The sequence below is a fragment of the Lithobates pipiens genome, unplaced genomic scaffold, assembly GCF_037356315.1.
Source record: "Lithobates pipiens isolate NorthernLeopardFrog02 unplaced genomic scaffold, aLitPip1_a1.2 Scaffold_18, whole genome shotgun sequence".
In the NCBI taxonomy this organism is placed as follows: domain Eukaryota; kingdom Metazoa; phylum Chordata; class Amphibia; order Anura; family Ranidae; genus Lithobates; species Lithobates pipiens.
In genome coordinates this window covers 649,490,484-649,508,671 of record NW_027507758.1, presented here as the reverse complement: position 1 = coordinate 649,508,671, position 18,188 = coordinate 649,490,484, and the positions used below count along the sequence as shown (strand labels likewise).

Sequence of the window (18,188 nt, the reverse complement as noted above, 5' to 3'; positions counted from 1 at the left end):
AATTTGTAAATGAGAAAATTCATAAATTTGAAAAAAGGTAAATTAGAAAATTAGTAAATTTAGAAAATCCATAAATCCGTAAATAAGAAAGAAAATCCGAAAAAAAATAACTAATAATAACAAACTATTAAATTAAAGGTATTGGAATTTCCTTTCAAATTTGGCGGTTAGTAAACGTAAAGAATACGAATTTATCCGAAGTTACAAATTATCCGAAAAAAAAAAAAAAAAACAATGCCGCATCTAAACAAATGGAAGGGAACAAATGAATAATAAATAAAAAATAATAATTAAAAGTTTGTATTATTATTATTGTTATTTATTACTATTAATTCGTTACGTTCCATTTGTTTTCGTTTCATTCGTTTTTTTGGGGGGGTCGTTCGTTTTGATCGCAAGTCGTAAATTTGTAAATGAGAAAATTCATAAATTTGAAAAAAAGGTCAATTAGAAAATTAGTAAATTCGAAAATCCATAAATAAGAAAGAAAATCCGAAAATCCGAAAAAATAACTAATAATAACAAACTATTAAATTAAAAGGTATTGGAAATTCCTTTCAAATTTGGCTGTTAGTGAACGTAACGAATACGAATTTATCCGAAGTTACAAATTATATGAAAAAAAAAAAAAAAACAATGCCGCATCTAAACAAATGGAAGGGAACAAATGAATAATAAATAAAAAAATAATAATTAAAAGTTTGTATTATTATTATTGTTATTTATTACTATTAATTCGTTACGTTCCATTTTTTTTTTTTAGATGCGGAATTCATTATTTCGTAAAATTCATAACTTCGGATAAATTTGTATTTTTTACGTTAACTGAAAGCCAAATTTGAAGTGAAAATTCCAATACCTATAATTTATTAGTTAGTAATAGTTAAAAGGGCTGTAAACCTTCGTGTTTTTCCACTTTAATGCATCCTATGCACTAAGGTGAAAAAACACCTGGCAATCACCTCCCCCCGGTTTAATTACCTGAGCCCTGGAACTTGACGTGCTGTCCCTCTGGCTGGAGTTCTCGGGTCTTGATTGGATAGATTGATAGCAGCACAGCCATTGGCTCCCACTCCTGTCAATCAAATACAATGAAGCGGGCACCGGGGGAGGGTGGGGCTGAGTCATACATTCAGAGGCTATGGACACCGAATGCTGGACTCGGAAGAGCACACGCAAGGTGATCCCCTCGGGGAGAGCGCTTCTCCTAGGGGGTTATCTGATGTGGGGAGGAGCCGCGAGAGCCACCGAGGGACCCCAGAAGAGGATGTTCAGGGGCCACTCTCTGCAAAACGAGCCGCACAGTGGAGGTAAGTATGAGATGTTTCATACTTACCCTTAAAATGAACCCTTACAATCACTTTAAGTTATTATTTCAGATTTTCAAATGTTCAAATCTCCGAATCTTCGAATTTACGAATATTCGGAGGAGAAAAAAAAACGTTAAACGGGTTTTCGTCAATTCAGATATTTTCAAAATTAATGAATTTGTCTAAATTTGTAAAAAAAAATATCAAATTTGGAACGAAACGAATTGCCCACGTCTAGTTGCCACCATAACCTCACCTGATGAGGGAGATGTGTTTCCTGGGCACCTCTTTCAGGTCTCCGATGGAGGTGATCTTGCCGGCGAAGCAGTAGTTGGGGTTGTAGTCCGTCATTATGGTGGATGTCCTCACTTTGCTGAGTTTGTAGTCTGGGCTCTGCAGTTCCATCTGGATGGCCTGGAGCTCCTGATGTTTCCTGCGGTAAACTGTAGAGAGGAAAAGAGGTTCTGTCACTGATAATGGCCGACGGACACGGCACAAAGAAAGGTTCTCCAGAAATTCTCCTTCCTACTTAAGAGGTCCACAGGCATGACTAAATCATGAGGTGAATGTCTAAAGGGGGCAATCCTAAAAACTCATGGGCAAAAAACTCTCAGGAACAGGGCTGAAGAACATTGATCTTGTCTAAAATCTTATCTGAGATTAGCTGTACTAAGACATCCCAATTCTAGGGTATCTATGGTCATATTAGCTGTTAAAATAACATTATTATTGTATTAATATCGATATTCTGTAAATTATTTAGATGAGGAAAGTTTCAAGAAAGTCTCTTCAGTTCTTGTGTAAAAATTCAAAAATGGATTTAATAATAAAATAACAAAATATTACAAGAACAATATCAAAACGTAGAATGTAAAAATAACATCAATAATGTATTATATTCTTAAAATGAAGATTGAATCAGATGTTTGTCTTTGTTTGTGTGTGTGTGAGACACTGTTGCAGTTTCCTTCAATGAATCTGCCCCACAAACCTTTTGTTCAAAAGCTTTTACTCTACAAGTTAGACATGTGCACTGACAAAAAATTTGTTCGTTTTCGTTTTATTCTTTTTCTGCTTTCTTTGGAAATTTGAAAATTCGGAAAAATTCGGATTTTAAAATTTTCACATTTCGAATTTAAAAATTTTCAAATTTAAAAATTTTCAATTTTCGCATTTCAAAATTTTCAATTTTCAAATGTAAAAATTTTCAAATTTTCGAATTTCAACATTTCCAAATTTCCAAATTTCAAATTTTCAAATTTCGAATTTCACATTTTTGAATTCAAAATTTCCAATTCAAAAATTAGAAAAACCGACAATTTGAAAATCTGAAAAAAAGAAAGAAAATCAGTACAATTTTAAAAATCAACTAATAATAACTTACTATTAAAAATAGGTATTGGAATTTCTTTTCAAATTTGGCTGTTTCTGAACGTAACGAATACAAATTTATCCGAAGTTACGAATTATCCAAAAAAATAACGAACGCTGCATCTAAACAAATGGAATGGAACAAATTAATAATAAATAATAATAATAAAACGGTTTTATTATTATTGTTATTTATTATTAGTAGATTGTTACGTTCCATTCATTTAGATAAGGCATTCGATATTTCAAATTTGTAACTTCAGAAAAATTCTTACTCGTTACGTTCACTAAGCCAAATTTGAAAGGAAATTCAAATACCTATAATTTAATATTCATTATTAGTTAGTAATTATTTCAGATTTTCGGGTTTTCGAATTTTCAGATTTTCATTCTTTTCAATCTTTTCAATCTTCAGATTTTCATTCTTATTTTTGGATTTTCAAATTTCCAAATTTTTGAATTCTCGAATTTATGAAATCAAATTTATGAAATTTCAAATTTATGAAATTTCAAATTTCCAATTTCTGAAATTATACATTTTCCAATTTCTGAAATTTCCAATTTCTGAAATTTCCAATTTCTGAAATTTCCAATTTCCGAAATTCCGAATTTTTGGAAATTCAGGAATTCGATATTTCGGAAATTGAAAAATTTGGAAATTTCGTAATGAATGAATTTGTCAAATTTCGTTAAAAAACGAATTCTGAACTAAACGAATTGCACATGTCTACCACAAATCAAACTCATGAAAATAGCCCCCCCCCTTCCTAAAACGGGTTAGTTTGTCTTATAGTTCCACAGACTTAGTGGCAAATGGTTTTCTAACTTTCAGTCTAACGCTAGGTGTTGAAATACAAAACCATCTCTATTCACAACATTCCATAGGGATAGGCAAGAAGAGCTATGTGTAAAGTTTTTAACTTATATGATATAGCTTCTTTAACATCTAAACCAAATACTACATAAATCAGTGTGTATATTATATTCATTAAAAACCCAATGTTGTTATTAATATCCTAATCAAGAAATATTGTAGTATAATAAGATCTTAACTAAAACATGAACTTTTGCATCTTAAGAAATGTGAAACCTTTCATCTCATTTGCCATGGGAGGATGGTAAGAACCCAGCTCAAGCTAATCAATAACACATGTTGGCTCGCCATAGGAATGTTTATGAAGTGTATAAAACAATATGTATACTTTCACAAGTATAAAAGTCTATATAATTTAATCTTTTTCCATAACTAAAAGATATAAATATATATATATATATATATATATATATATACAATGCAATTATTCTATAAAGATCTAATCCACTCATTCATTTGTTAATATGTGTATAATAATTGATGAATATTAGATAAAATAAACTTTCTAACATTAGCACAAATTATTGAAAAAGGAGTCCGCCATTTACCAGACATTAGACCTCTCGTGAAAGAAGAACCTTTCTAAACTAAATGGGTAAAAAATGAAACCTTACAAGTAATTTTTTTATATTTGTGAAGTTTTGTAGAGGAAAAGATATTTAGATAGTACTAGTAACTCACCAATCATGATACCTGAGAAAGCCAAGATAAGGGCAGCCACAAGGCCTGAGGTCACTATGGACAATACCAGAGAAAGGGGAAGGTGCGCCTCCTGGGCTGACTGAATTTGGTCATCTGAAAAAAACAGAACCCGTGAATAAAGCAATGGAGGCCGTGGGCTAATTCTCAAGACTGGCTGGTTTATTAAATGGGCAGCGGGGAATGGGCAATGTCTACAATGGACACCCAAAGTAGACAATATAATGTCAATTTTGAAACATGGACAGGGCCGTATATATTGTTCTGAACTTAGGTCTAGGTCATACACCGATCAGCCATAACTTTATGCCCACCCACTTAATATTGAGTAGGTTGCCTTTTTGCCACCAAAAGAGCCCTGACCTGTTGAGGCATGGACTCCAAGGTAACATCCACATGAATGGAAGGAGCCATGGTTTCCCAGCAGAACACTGCTCAAAGCATCACACTGCCTCCGCCGGCTTGTTTTCTTCCCATAATGCCTCCTGGTGCCATCTCTTCCCCAGGTAAGTGGTGCACCTGGCCATCCATATGATGTAAAGGGAAACGGGATCCATCAGACCAGGACACCTTCTTCCATTGCTCCGTGGTCCAGTTTTGATGTTCACGTGACCACTGTAGGTGCTTTTGGCTGTGAACACGGGTCAGCATGGGCACCCTGACCGATCTGAGGCAACGCATCGCCATACACAACAAACTGTGATGCTCTGTGTGTTTTGACATCTTTCTATCAGAACCAGCATTCGAGTTTCCAGCAATTTGAGTTCCAGTTGCTCTTTTATTGAATCAGACTACATGGGCTAGCCTTTCCTCCCACCCGCCTCCATCAATGAGCCTACCCTCCCGACATCCATCAATGAGCCTTCCCTCCCCACCTCCATCATTGAGTACTCCCTCCACCTCCATCAATGAGCCTTCCTTCCCCCACCTCCATCAATGAGCCTCCCTTCCCCCGCCTCCATCAATGAGCCTTCCCTCCCCCACCTCCATCAATGAACCCTCACTCCCCACCTCCATCAATGAACCCTCACTCCCCACCTCCATCAATGAGCATTCCCTCCCCATCTCAGTCAATGAGCCTTTCCTTCCCACCTCCATCAATGAGCCTTCCCTCCCCATCAATGAACCTTCCCTTCCTCATCTCCACCAATGAGCCTTCTCCCCCGACCTCCATCATTGAGTCTTTCCCTCCCCACCTCTATCAATGAGCATTCCCTCCCCACCTCCATCAATTAGCCCCCCAGCCCACCTACATCAATTAGCCCACCTCCATTAATGAGCCTTCCCTCCCCATCTACATCAATGAGCCTTCCCTCCCCACCTCCACCAATGAGCCTTCTCCCCCCATCTCCATCAATGAGCCTTCCCTCCCCACCTCCATCAATGAGCCTTCCCTCCCCACCTCCATCAATTATCCCCCCTCCCCACCTCCATCAAGGAGCCTTCCCTCCCCACCTCCATCAAGGAGTCTTCCCTACCACACCTTCATCAATGAGCCTTCCCTCCCCATCTCCATCTATGTGCCTTCTCTTCCCACCTCCATCAATGAGCCTACCCTCCCCACCTCCACCAATGATCCTTCTCCCCCCACCTCCATCAATGAGCCTTCCCTCCCTACCTCTACCAATGAGCCTTCCCTCCCCACCTCCATCAATTAGCCCCCCTCCCCATCTCCATCAATGAGCCTTCCCTCCCCACTTTCATCAATTAGCCCCTTTCCCCACCTCCATCAATGAGCCTTCCCTCCCCATCTACATGAATGATCCTTCCCTCCCCACCTCCATCAATGAGCCTTCCCTCCCCACCTCCATCAATGAGTCTTCCCTCCCCACCTCTATCAATGAGCCTTCCCTCCCCGCCTCCATCAAGGAGCCTTCCCTCCCCACCTCAATCAAGGAGCCTTCCCTCCCCACCTCCAACAATGAGCCTTGGCTGCACATGACCCTGTTGCGGGTTTTCCTTCCTTGGCCCCCTTTCGGTCAGTCCTTACCACTGCAGGTCCAGGGTCACCCCCCAATAGCTGCAGTTGTGGAGTTGCTCTGACCCAATCATTTTTTTCCCATTTTTTTCTGCTTTCAACACACCAACTTCAGAGATAACATGTTCACTTGCTACCCACTTTCAGATGTCATTGTAACCAGATAACCAATGTTATTCACTTTACCTGTCAGCGGTCATATTGTTAGGGCTGATTGGTGTATATTGCAAAGCACCAGACATTGGGCACAGCACTTTCTACATTAGGCACCTGAGCAGAATGCATTTTACTTGCTGGGCAAGACACTTCATGTGATCTTGAGTCTGAGCCAATCATTTTGCAAACCGAACTATTGCTCAGCAGGAACTTGGCGGTATACCTTTCTCATATCGTACAATCTTCCGGTAGCCAATGAGGACCTCACAAACTCTTTTCATGAAGCTGAGGCAGGCCATCAAACTTTCCTGTGGACACCAAGTACTGGTAACCCCCTACTCTATAAAATGGGCACCAGGAAGCAAGCAATATGCCTTCAATTAAGCAGTATGGACTGAAATTCCTCACAAAATGTCCTTCATCACCGCTGATGGCAATTATTGTTATACAGGATTTATATAGTGCCAACAGTCTGCTAAGCGCTTTACAACATTAGGGCAGACAATACAGTTGCAATACAATTCAATACAGGAGGAATCAGGAGGTCCTGCACATTAGAGCTTACAATCTAAAAGGGAAGGTCAAGTGATACAAAAGGAAATAACTGTGGGGGGGGGGGGGGGGGGTGGGCTGATGGAGAAAATAAAAGTTCAGTTGTTAGTTGGGGGCAGAATAGAGCAAACAGTGGACCATCTTACCTATACAGGTCACTCCATCCTCAGACAGGACCCTCCCCAGCTCACAGTGACACATCAGCTCCTGAGACTCCGAATCGATGTAACATTCGTCTATCTCACAGTGGCTGCAATTCAGATCCAGCTTTATCTCCACCTCTCCGTGGCTCTCCGTCACTGGCATAGAAGGACCGAGGCAAATAAGTCATTGTACAAATGGATGTAATCAATTATTGTGCGACTGTATTTGTTAGTAAATTATGTAACCTTGAAATTTCCGCTTTGTGCATCTAAAAGTGTAGGTAACCAGTACATTTTATTTCATTTTGTATAGTTGAAGTTGGTAGTTGAGGTAGGTGAGGTCGAAAAAAGACACAAGTCCAACCTATGTATGTGATTCTATGTCAGTATTACATTGTGTATCCTTGTATGTTGTGGTTGTTCAGGTTCTTGAAACTATCGATGCCCCCCCCACTGAGACCACCGCCTGTGGAAGGGAATTACACATCCTAACCGCTCTTACAGTAAAGAACCTTCTGCGTAGTTTAAGGTTAAACCTCTTTTCTTCTAATTTTAATGAGTGGCCATGAGCAGTGGCGGAACTACCGCCATAGCGGCACATGCAGCCGCTATGGGGCCCGCAGCTGAGAGGGGCCCGTGGGAAGGATGAGGAATGCATACTGTGGAGGGGGGCATCACCTCCCGCATGTTCCCCCAGCCAGCGGAAGCGAGGAGAGGAAGAGGCAAGCTGTCTGTACGAGCAGAGAGCTGTAATAGCTTTCATTTGAATGTCCCGTGTTCCCGGGGTTTACCGTCACATAGCCCCACCTCTTGGCCCGGCGTCTTTGATAGACAGAACACCGGTCCAATGCGGGACATGTGACATCATCAAAGGCTGCAGGCCAAGAGGTGGGGCTATCCGACAGTGAGCCCCGGGAACACAGGACATTCAAATGAAAGCTATTACAGCTCTCTGCTCGTACAGACAGCTTGCCTCTTCCTCTCCTCACTTCCCCTGGCTGGGGGACCGTGCGGACGGTGCTCGCCCCCCCCCCCCCCCCCACTCTGAGTCAGCCCCACACTTGCCCGCAGCCATTTGAGGGCTCCATACTGGACTGCACTCCACATCCTCCCCGGTAGTTCTGCCACTGGCTCGCCTCTTCCTCTGCCAAGGTGAGGCTGCAATTGTGACTGCACATTCATTCAGCATTAGTGATGGACGAACTTCCGACGGGACGTTTCGCGAACGCGAAACGCGAACGGACACAAACGTTCGCGAAAACGACCGTTCGCCGCGGGCTCCATTGACTTCAATGGGAGGCGAATTTCGCAAACCTTTAGGTCGAATTTGCGGCCACGGGGTAATTATTAGGGGGTAGCACGTAGTCCCACCACCTGGACAATAGCATAATACATGTATGAGGTGAATTTGGGATCGATAACTACAAGCATTTTTTTTTTATTTGGGAAATTGTTCTGACAATTCAGGACTATGGAGCTAATGAAGGCAATGGAGGAGAGGGAAGGTCAGGGACCAGGGTAGGCAAACAAGAGGGTGCAGGAGATACAGAGCACTGACAGCAGCACCGTAATACAGAGCACTGACATCAGCACCGTGACATACAGCGCTGACAGCAGCTCCGTGACATACAGCGCTGACAGCAGCTCCGTGACATACAGCGCTGACAGCAGCTCCGTGACATACAGCGCTGACAGCAGCTCCGTGACATACAGCGCTGACAGCAGCTCCGTGACATACAGCGCTGACAGCAGCACCGTGACATACAGCGCTGACAGCAGCTCCGTGACATACAGCGCTGACAGCAGCTCCGTGACATACAGCGCTGACAGCAGCTCCGTGACATACAGCACTGACAGCAGCTCCGTGACATACAGCGCTGACAGCAGCTCCGTGACATACAGCGCTGACAGCAGCACCGTGACATACAGCGCTGACAGCAGCTCCGTGACATACAGCGCTGACAGCAGCTCCGTGACATACAGCGCTGACAGCAGCTCCGTGACATACAGCACTGACAGCAGCTCCGTGACATACAGCGCTGACAGCAGCTCCGTGACATACAGCGCTGACAGCAGCACCGTGACATACAGCGCTGACAGCAGCTCCGTGACATACAGCGCTGACAGCAGCTCCGTGACATACAGCGCTGACAGCAGCTCCGTGACATACAGCGCTGACAGCAGCTCCGTGACATACAGCGCTGACAGCAGCTCCGTGACATACAGCGCTGACAGCAGCTCCGTGACATACAGCGCTGACAGCAGCACCGTAAGCAGCCCCAGGAGGAAGTCAGCACAGCACAGGGATGGTGTGATCCCCTCATAATAAGAACCCCCAGGCGGAAGTCAGCACAGCACAGGGATGGTGGGAGCCCCTCATAATAAGAACCCCCAGGAGGAAGTCAGCACAGCACAGGGATGGTGGGAGCCCCTCATAATAAGAACACCCAGGAGGAAGTCAGCACAGCACAGGGATGGTGGGAACCCCTCATAATAAGCAGCCCCAGTAGAAATATGACACCGCTCAACCTCTTCAAAGAGGAGGGTAGGGGCATATAGTACGGTGTGCTTTTTTGGGTCAGGGAAGTGAGCCAAATGAATTAAGAAGGTCTGTGTGCTTGATTCCAAAAATTGTTTATAGACATATACATGGTCTACTGATCACATGTGTTGAATTCCTCCGAGATCCATGCCTCATTCATTTTTAGAAATGTGAGGTAGTTAACACTGTGGTGAGCTAGGCGAGTACGCTTATCGGTCACAATCCCCCCTGCTGCGCTGAACGTCCTTTCGGACAGGACACTGGATGAGGGGCAAGCCAACAGTTCGATTGCAAATTGGGCAAGCTCTGGCCAGAGGTCAAGCCTGCCCACCCAGTAGTCTAGGGGTTCATCACTCCTCAGAGCGTCCACATCGGCCGTTAACCCAATGTAGTCGGACACCTGACGGTCTAGGCGTTCCCTGATGCTGGATCCGGATGACACCTGTCGATGGGTCGGCTGAAAGAATGACCTCATATCCGAAGTCACCAACACATCTTCAAACCGGCCTCTTCTTGCAGGCGCTGTTGGATTGGTACCCGCAAATCCTTCTCTGGGAGTGGGAATTGCTCCTCTGCCAGCGCACGCAAAAGCAGAATGCAGCATTTCTCGAAGCAAGGCCTGGAAGTGCTGCATTCTGACAGCCCTCTGCGACGGCGGTAACATTTCCGCCATTTTGTGTTTGTACCGGGGATCTAAGTACGTTGCCACCCAGTACTGGTCCTTGACCCTCATGCTTTTTATACGGGGGTCCCTATTAAAACACTGGAGCATGAAGGCCCCCATTTGCACTCAAGCGGAAGGTATGTGGTGGTGGTGGTGTTGTTGGTGGTAGTGTCTTTGGGGGTGCACATAGCAGAGAGTGAAGAAGAGGGTGCAGATCGAGAGGATGAGGAGGGTGCAGAAGAATAAGGCTGAGTGAGCCACTCAACCAAGTCTGGTGCGTCCTTTAAAGTAATTGAACGCACCTTCTGCAACTTCCCACTTTGGCTCAAGGCTGTTGCTCCTGCCCTACCCCTACCACCCCTGCGGAAGGGCCTGCCTCTTCCTCTGCCTGTCATTTTTTAAATCACCCTGTGACAAAACTCTTAGTCCCTATACCGCTGAAGGACTGCTGCAGTATAGGGCAGCGGTCAGCAGTAGTGCACGTCAACCCTATGTATTGTGGACCGATAGCGGTCCTTACAGAACAGCAGACTGTACTGCACTCAGGCCTATGTACCGTAGCACCCTATACCAAGTTACCAGTCCTTATAAGAACTTTTGTGGACCAAGCAGGTTGTGTGTTAGTGATTAGCAGACTGTACGTCAGTCCCTATACCAATGAAGGACTGCTGCAGTATAGGGCAGCGGTCAGCAGTAGTGCACGGCAACCCTATGTATTGTGGACCGATAGCGGTCCTTACAGAACAGCAGACTGTAACGCACTCAGGCCTATGTACCGTAGCACCCTATACCAAGTTACCAGTCCTTATAAGAACTTTTGTGGACCAAGCAGGTTGTGTGTTAGTGATTAGCAGACTGTACGTCAGTCCCTATACCAATGAAGGACTGCTGCAGTATAGGGCAGCGGTCAGCAGTAGTGCACGGCAACCCTATGTATTGTGGACCGATAGCGGTCCTTACAGAACAGCAGACTGTACTGCACTCAGGCCTATGTACCGTAGCACCCTATACCAAGTTACCAGTCCTTATAAGAACTTTTGTGGACCAAGCAGGTTGTGTATTAGTGTTTAGCAGACTGTGCGTCAGTCCCTATACCGCTGAAGGACTGCTGCAGTATAGGGCAGCGGTCAGCAGTAGTGCACGGCAACCCTATGTATTGTGGACCGATAGCGGTCCTTACAGAACAGCAGACTGTACTGCACTCAGGCCTATGTACCGTAGCACCCTATACCAAGTTACCAGTCCTTATAAGAACTTTTGTGGACCAAGCAGGTTGTGTGTTAGTGATTAGCAGACTGTACGTCAGTCCCTATACCAATGAAGGACTGCTGCAGTATAGGGCAGCGGTCAGCAGTAGTGCACGTCAACCCTATGTATTGTGGACCGATAGCGGTCCTTACAGAACAGCAGACTGTACTGCACTCAGGCCTATGTACCGTAGCACCCTATACCAAGTTACCAGTCCTTATAAGAACTTTTGTGGACCAAGCAGGTTGTGTGTTAGTGATTAGCAGACTGTACGTCAGTCCCTATACCAATGAAGGACTGCTGCAGTATAGGGCAGCGGTCAGCAGTAGTGCACGGCAACCCTATGTATTGTGGACCGATAGCGGTCCTTACAGAACAGCAGACTGTACTGCACTCAGGCCTATGTACCGTAGCACCCTATACCAAGTTACCAGTCCTTATAAGAACTTTTGTGGACCAAGCAGGTTGTGTATTAGTGTTTAGCAGACTGTGCGTCAGTCCCTATACCGCTGAAGGACTGCTGCAGTATAGGGCAGCGGTCAGCAGTAGTGCACGGCAACCCTATGTATTGTGGACCGATAGCGGTCCTTACAGAACAGCAGACTGTACTGCACTCAGGCCTATGTACCGTAGCACCCTATACCAAGTTACCAGTCCTTATAAGAACTTTTGTGGACCAAGCAGGTTGTGTGTTAGTGATTAGCAGACTGTACGTCAGTCCCTATACCAATGAAGGACTGCTGCAGTATAGGGCAGCGGTCAGCAGTAGTGCACGGCAACCCTATGTATTGTGGACCGATAGCGGTCCTTACAGAACAGCAGACTGTAACGCACTCAGGCCTATGTACCGTAGCACCCTATACCAAGTTACCAGTCCTTATAAGAACTTTTGTGGACCAAGCAGGTTGTGTGTTAGTGATTAGCAGACTGTACGTCAGTCCCTATACCAATGAAGGACTGCTGCAGTATAGGGCAGCGGTCAGCAGTAGTGCACGGCAACCCTATGTATTGTGGACCGATAGCGGTCCTTACAGAACAGCAGACTGTAACGCACTCAGGCCTATGTACCGTAGCACCCTATACCAAGTTACCAGTCCTTATAAGAACTTTTGTGGACCAAGCAGGTTGTGTGTTAGTGATTAGCAGACTGTACGTCAGTCCCTATACCAATGAAGGACTGCTGCAGTATAGGGCAGCGGTCAGCAGTAGTGCACGGCAACCCTATGTATTGTGGACCGATAGCGGTCCTTACAGAACAGCAGACTGTAACGCACTCAGGCCTATGTACCGTAGCACCCTATACCAAGTTACCAGTCCTTATAAGAACTTTTGTGGACCAAGCAGGTTGTGTGTTAGTGATTAGCAGACTGTACGTCAGTCCCTATACCAATGAAGGACTGCTGCAGTATAGGGCAGCGGTCAGCAGTAGTGCACGTCAACCCTATGTATTGTGGACCGATAGCGGTCCTTACAGAACAGCAGACTGTACTGCACTCAGGCCTATGTACCGTAGCACCCTATACCAAGTTACCAGTCCTTATAAGAACTTTTGTGGACCAAGCAGGTTGTGTGTTAGTGATTAGCAGACTGTACGTCAGTCCCTATACCAATGAAGGACTGCTGCAGTATAGGGCAGCGGTCAGCAGTAGTGCACGGCAACCCTATGTATTGTGGACCGATAGCGGTCCTTACAGAACAGCAGACTGTAACGCACTCAGGCCTATGTACCGTAGCACCCTATACCAAGTTACCAGTCCTTATAAGAACTTTTGTGGACCAAGCAGGTTGTGTGTTAGTGATTAGCAGACTGTGCGTCAGTCCCTATACCGCTGAAGGACTGCTGCAGTATAGGGCAGCGGTCAGCAGTAGTGCACGGCAACCCTATGTATTGTGGACCGATAGCGGTCCTTACAGAACAGCAGACTGTACTGCACTCAGGCCTATGTACCGTAGCACCCTATACCAAGTTACCAGTCCTTATAAGAACTTTTGTGGACCAAGCAGGTTGTGTGTTAGTGATTAGCAGACTGTACGTCAGTCCCTATACCAATGAAGGACTGCTGCAGTATAGGGCAGCGGTCAGCAGTAGTGCACGGCAACCCTATGTATTGTGGACCGATAGCGGTCCTTACAGAACAGCAGACTGTACTGCACTCAGGCCTATGTACCGTAGCACCCTATACCAAGTTACCAGTCCTTATAAGAACTTTTGTGGACCAAGCAGGTTGTGTATTAGTGTTTAGCAGACTGTGCGTCAGTCCCTATACCGCTGAAGGACTGCTGCAGTATAGGGCAGCGGTCAGCAGTAGTGCACGGCAACCCTATGTATTGTGGACCGATAGCGGTCCTTACAGAACAGCAGACTGTACTGCACTCAGGCCTATGTACCGTAGCACCCTATACCAAGTTACCAGTCCTTATAAGAACTTTTGTGGACCAAGCAGGTTGTGTGTTAGTGATTAGCAGACTGTACGTCAGTCCCTATACCAATGAAGGACTGCTGCAGTATAGGGCAGCGGTCAGCAGTAGTGCACGGCAACCCTATGTATTGTGGACCGATAGCGGTCCTTACAGAACAGCAGACTGTAACGCACTCAGGCCTATGTACCGTAGCACCCTATACCAAGTTACCAGTCCTTATAAGAACTTTTGTGGACCAAGCAGGTTGTGTGTTAGTGATTAGCAGACTGTACGTCAGTCCCTATACCAATGAAGGACTGCTGCAGTATAGGGCAGCGGTCAGCAGTAGTGCACGGCAACCCTATGTATTGTGGACCGATAGCGGTCCTTACAGAACAGCAGACTGTAACGCACTCAGGCCTATGTACCGTAGCACCCTATACCAAGTTACCAGTCCTTATAAGAACTTTTGTGGACCAAGCAGGTTGTGTGTTAGTGATTAGCAGACTGTACGTCAGTCCCTATACCAATGAAGGACTGCTGCAGTATAGGGCAGCGGTCAGCAGTAGTGCACGGCAACCCTATGTATTGTGGACCGATAGCGGTCCTTACAGAACAGCAGACTGTAACGCACTCAGGCCTATGTACCGTAGCACCCTATACCAAGTTACCAGTCCTTATAAGAACTTTTGTGGACCAAGCAGGTTGTGTGTTAGTGATTAGCAGACTGTACGTCAGTCCCTATACCAATGAAGGACTGCTGCAGTATAGGGCAGCGGTCAGCAGTAGTGCACGTCAACCCTATGTATTGTGGACCGATAGCGGTCCTTACAGAACAGCAGACTGTACTGCACTCAGGCCTATGTACCGTAGCACCCTATACCAAGTTACCAGTCCTTATAAGAACTTTTGTGGACCAAGCAGGTTGTGTGTTAGTGATTAGCAGACTGTACGTCAGTCCCTATACCAATGAAGGACTGCTGCAGTATAGGGCAGCGGTCAGCAGTAGTGCACGGCAACCCTATGTATTGTGGACCGATAGCGGTCCTTACAGAACAGCAGACTGTAACGCACTCAGGCCTATGTACCGTAGCACCCTATACCAAGTTACCAGTCCTTATAAGAACTTTTGTGGACCAAGCAGGTTGTGTGTTAGTGATTAGCAGACTGTGCGTCAGTCCCTATACCGCTGAAGGACTGCTGCAGTATAGGGCAGCGGTCAGCAGTAGTGCACGGCAACCCTATGTATTGTGGACCGATAGCGGTCCTTACAGAACAGCAGACTGTACTGCACTCAGGCCTATGTACCGTAGCACCCTATACCAAGTTACCAGTCCTTATAAGAACTTTTGTGGACCAAGCAGGTTGTGTGTTAGTGATTAGCAGACTGTACGTCAGTCCCTATACCAATGAAGGACTGCTGCAGTATAGGGCAGCGGTCAGCAGTAGTGCACGGCAACCCTATGTATTGTGGACCGATAGCGGTCCTTACAGAACAGCAGACTGTAACGCACTCAGGCCTATGTACCGTAGCACCCTATACCAAGTTACCAGTCCTTATAAGAACTTTTGTGGACCAAGCAGGTTGTGTGTTAGTGATTAGCAGACTGTACGTCAGTCCCTATACCAATGAAGGACTGCTGCAGTATAGGGCAGCGGTCAGCAGTAGTGCACGGCAACCCTATGTATTGTGGACCGATAGCGGTCCTTACAGAACAGCAGACTGTAACGCACTCAGGCCTATGTACCGTAGCACCCTATACCAAGTTACCAGTCCTTATAAGAACTTTTGTGGACCAAGCAGGTTGTGTGTTAGTGATTAGCAGACTGTACGTCAGTCCCTATACCAATGAAGGACTGCTGCAGTATAGGGCAGCGGTCAGCAGTAGTGCACGGCAACCCTATGTATTGTGGACCGATAGCGGTCCTTACAGAACAGCAGACTGTAACGCACTCAGGCCTATGTACCGTAGCACCCTATACCAAGTTACCAGTCCTTATAAGAACTTTTGTGGACCAAGCAGGTTGTGTATTAGTGTTTAGCAGACTGTGCGTCAGTCCCTATACCGCTGAAGGACTGCTGCAGTATAGGGCAGCGGTCAGCAGTAGTGCACGGCAACCCTATCTATTGTGGACCGATAGCGGTCCTTACAGAACAGCAGACTGTACCGCACCCAAGCCTATGTACCGTAGCACCCTAGACAGACCAAGTTACCAGTCCTGATAAAGAGCTTTGTGGAACAAGTGAGTTGTGAATGATTAGCAGACTGCAGCAGAAGGGCAGCAGTCAAGTATAATATTCTTTCTATATTTGGAAGAAAGAATATTATACGTGTACAAGCCTATTACCGTACCACTGATACCAGTCCTGAAAAGAACCTTTGTGGAACTAATAGTAACAGCAAGTCTTTAAAATTATCCTCACTGCCTGACACACTGCTTCCTGCCTGTCCCTATACAAATTGGCAAAAAAGAGTAGGCTGGAACGATTAGCTGGAACAGCTCTTTTGTGGACCTGATAGTAACAGCTAATGATGATGATGATGATGATGATGAAGAAAGACTAATCTGGCTGAGCTGTCCCTAAAATAGCAGCATACAGCGCTCTGTCCCTTTATCTAAACTGACAAAAGAAACTCAGGCTGCTGACCTAACACCTATACCAGTCCTGAAAAGAACTTTTGTGTACCAAATAGCTAGCGTTTTCTCTGTCCCTACTCCACACAGGATCCTTTCCCTACAGTGACAGAAGAAAGAATGTAAAATGGCCACCGGATCGGGTGTATTTATAGGTTAGGGGGAATGTCCAAGTGTCCATGAGCTGTCATGTCTCAATTGGTTGTCCTGTAACACATGATAAACGTGTCACGAAAGGTTAAAGTTCTTGTATACATTAAACACGTAAGTCCGCCGGGGCGAACGACGGAAAAAGGCGTTCGAACCCGCGGACGGCGAAAGTCGGAAATTCGCCGCGAAACGACCGCCGGGCGAACCGTTCGGCCATCACTATTCAGCATTTCTCTAGTTGTTCTAATTCTAACATTAGTCATTGGTTACATAAAGGAAAATTACAAATGCTGATCTTTTAATTCGTGTTATATGGTAATTTTTTGAATTTGAATTGGCAAAGGAAACTAATGTTTGAAAAAAAATTTATGTCTAAAGAACATGTAATGTACAGTGCATTTTTGCATGTAGGAATTATCTTTACTACATATTTCTGATTTTTTTTTTTTTTTACAGCTATAAAGTTAACAGTATTAGTGTTTGCATTTTTAACCACTTTCAGACCGGACCAATTTGCTGGTCAAAGACCAGACCACTTTTTGCGATTCGGCACTGCGTCGCTTTAACTGACAATTGCGCGGTCGTGCGACGTGGCTCCCAAACAAAATTGACGTCCTTTTTTTCCCACAAATAGAGCTTTCTTTTGGTGGTATTTGATCACCCCTGTGGTTTTTATTTTTTGCGCTATAAACAAAAATAGAGCGACAATTTTGAAAAAAACGCATTATTTTTTACTTTTTGTTATAATAAATATCCCCCAAAAATATATAAAAAAACATATATTTTTTTCCCTCAATTTAGGCCGATACGTATTCTTGTACATATTTTTGGTAAAAAAAAAATCGCAATAAGCGATTATTGATTGGTTTGCGCAAAAGTTATAGCGTTTACAAAATAGGGATAGTTTTATAGCATTTTTATTAATTTTTTATTATTTTTTATTTTTACTAGTAATGGCGGCAATCTGCGATTTTTATTGTGACTGCGACATTGTCGGGGACCCATCGGACATTTTTGACACATTTTTGGGACCATTGTCATTTATACAGTAATCACTGCTATATAAATGCAGTGATTCCTGTGTAAATGACACTGGCAGTAAAAAGGGTTAACCAGTGGGTGGCAGTGTAGGGGTTAAGTGTTCCTAGGGGTGTGTTACTAACTGTGGGGGGGTTGGGCTTTCATTTAGTGTACACTGATCTCTGCTCCAATCACATGGAGCAGAGATCAGCGTCACTAGTTGCTAGGCAGAATGGGAAAATGTTGTTTATACAGCATTTCCTCCATTCGGCCGCTCCGTGAGACGATCGCGGGGATGCCCGCGGCGATCGAGTCCGCGGGTCCCGCGACCGGACTCACGGGGGTCCCGACCAGCGCGGTCAGCACGTCCTGAGTAAAGTCATTCAGGAGGGATCCAGGCCAGGTGTCGGTGAGTGGAAATCACAGTGGAAAGCTCTGGAAGAG

General features: G+C 44.9%; 1 protein-coding gene across 1 annotated transcript in view; it reads right to left on the bottom strand.

Moving 5' to 3' along the window:
- Window positions 1-18,188, bottom strand: part of LOC143989331 (ALK tyrosine kinase receptor-like) — a 318,070-nt gene that overhangs the window by 117,434 nt on the left and 182,448 nt on the right. Inside the window, exons 13-15 of the mRNA XM_077489419.1 lie at window positions 7,087-7,239; window positions 4,237-4,350; window positions 1,567-1,753 (exon numbers count right to left, since the gene is read on the bottom strand). Of these exons, the coding sequence (XP_077345545.1) occupies window positions 1,567-1,753; window positions 4,237-4,350; window positions 7,087-7,239 (454 nt within the window). The remainder of the gene's footprint in view (window positions 1-1,566; window positions 1,754-4,236; window positions 4,351-7,086; window positions 7,240-18,188) is intronic.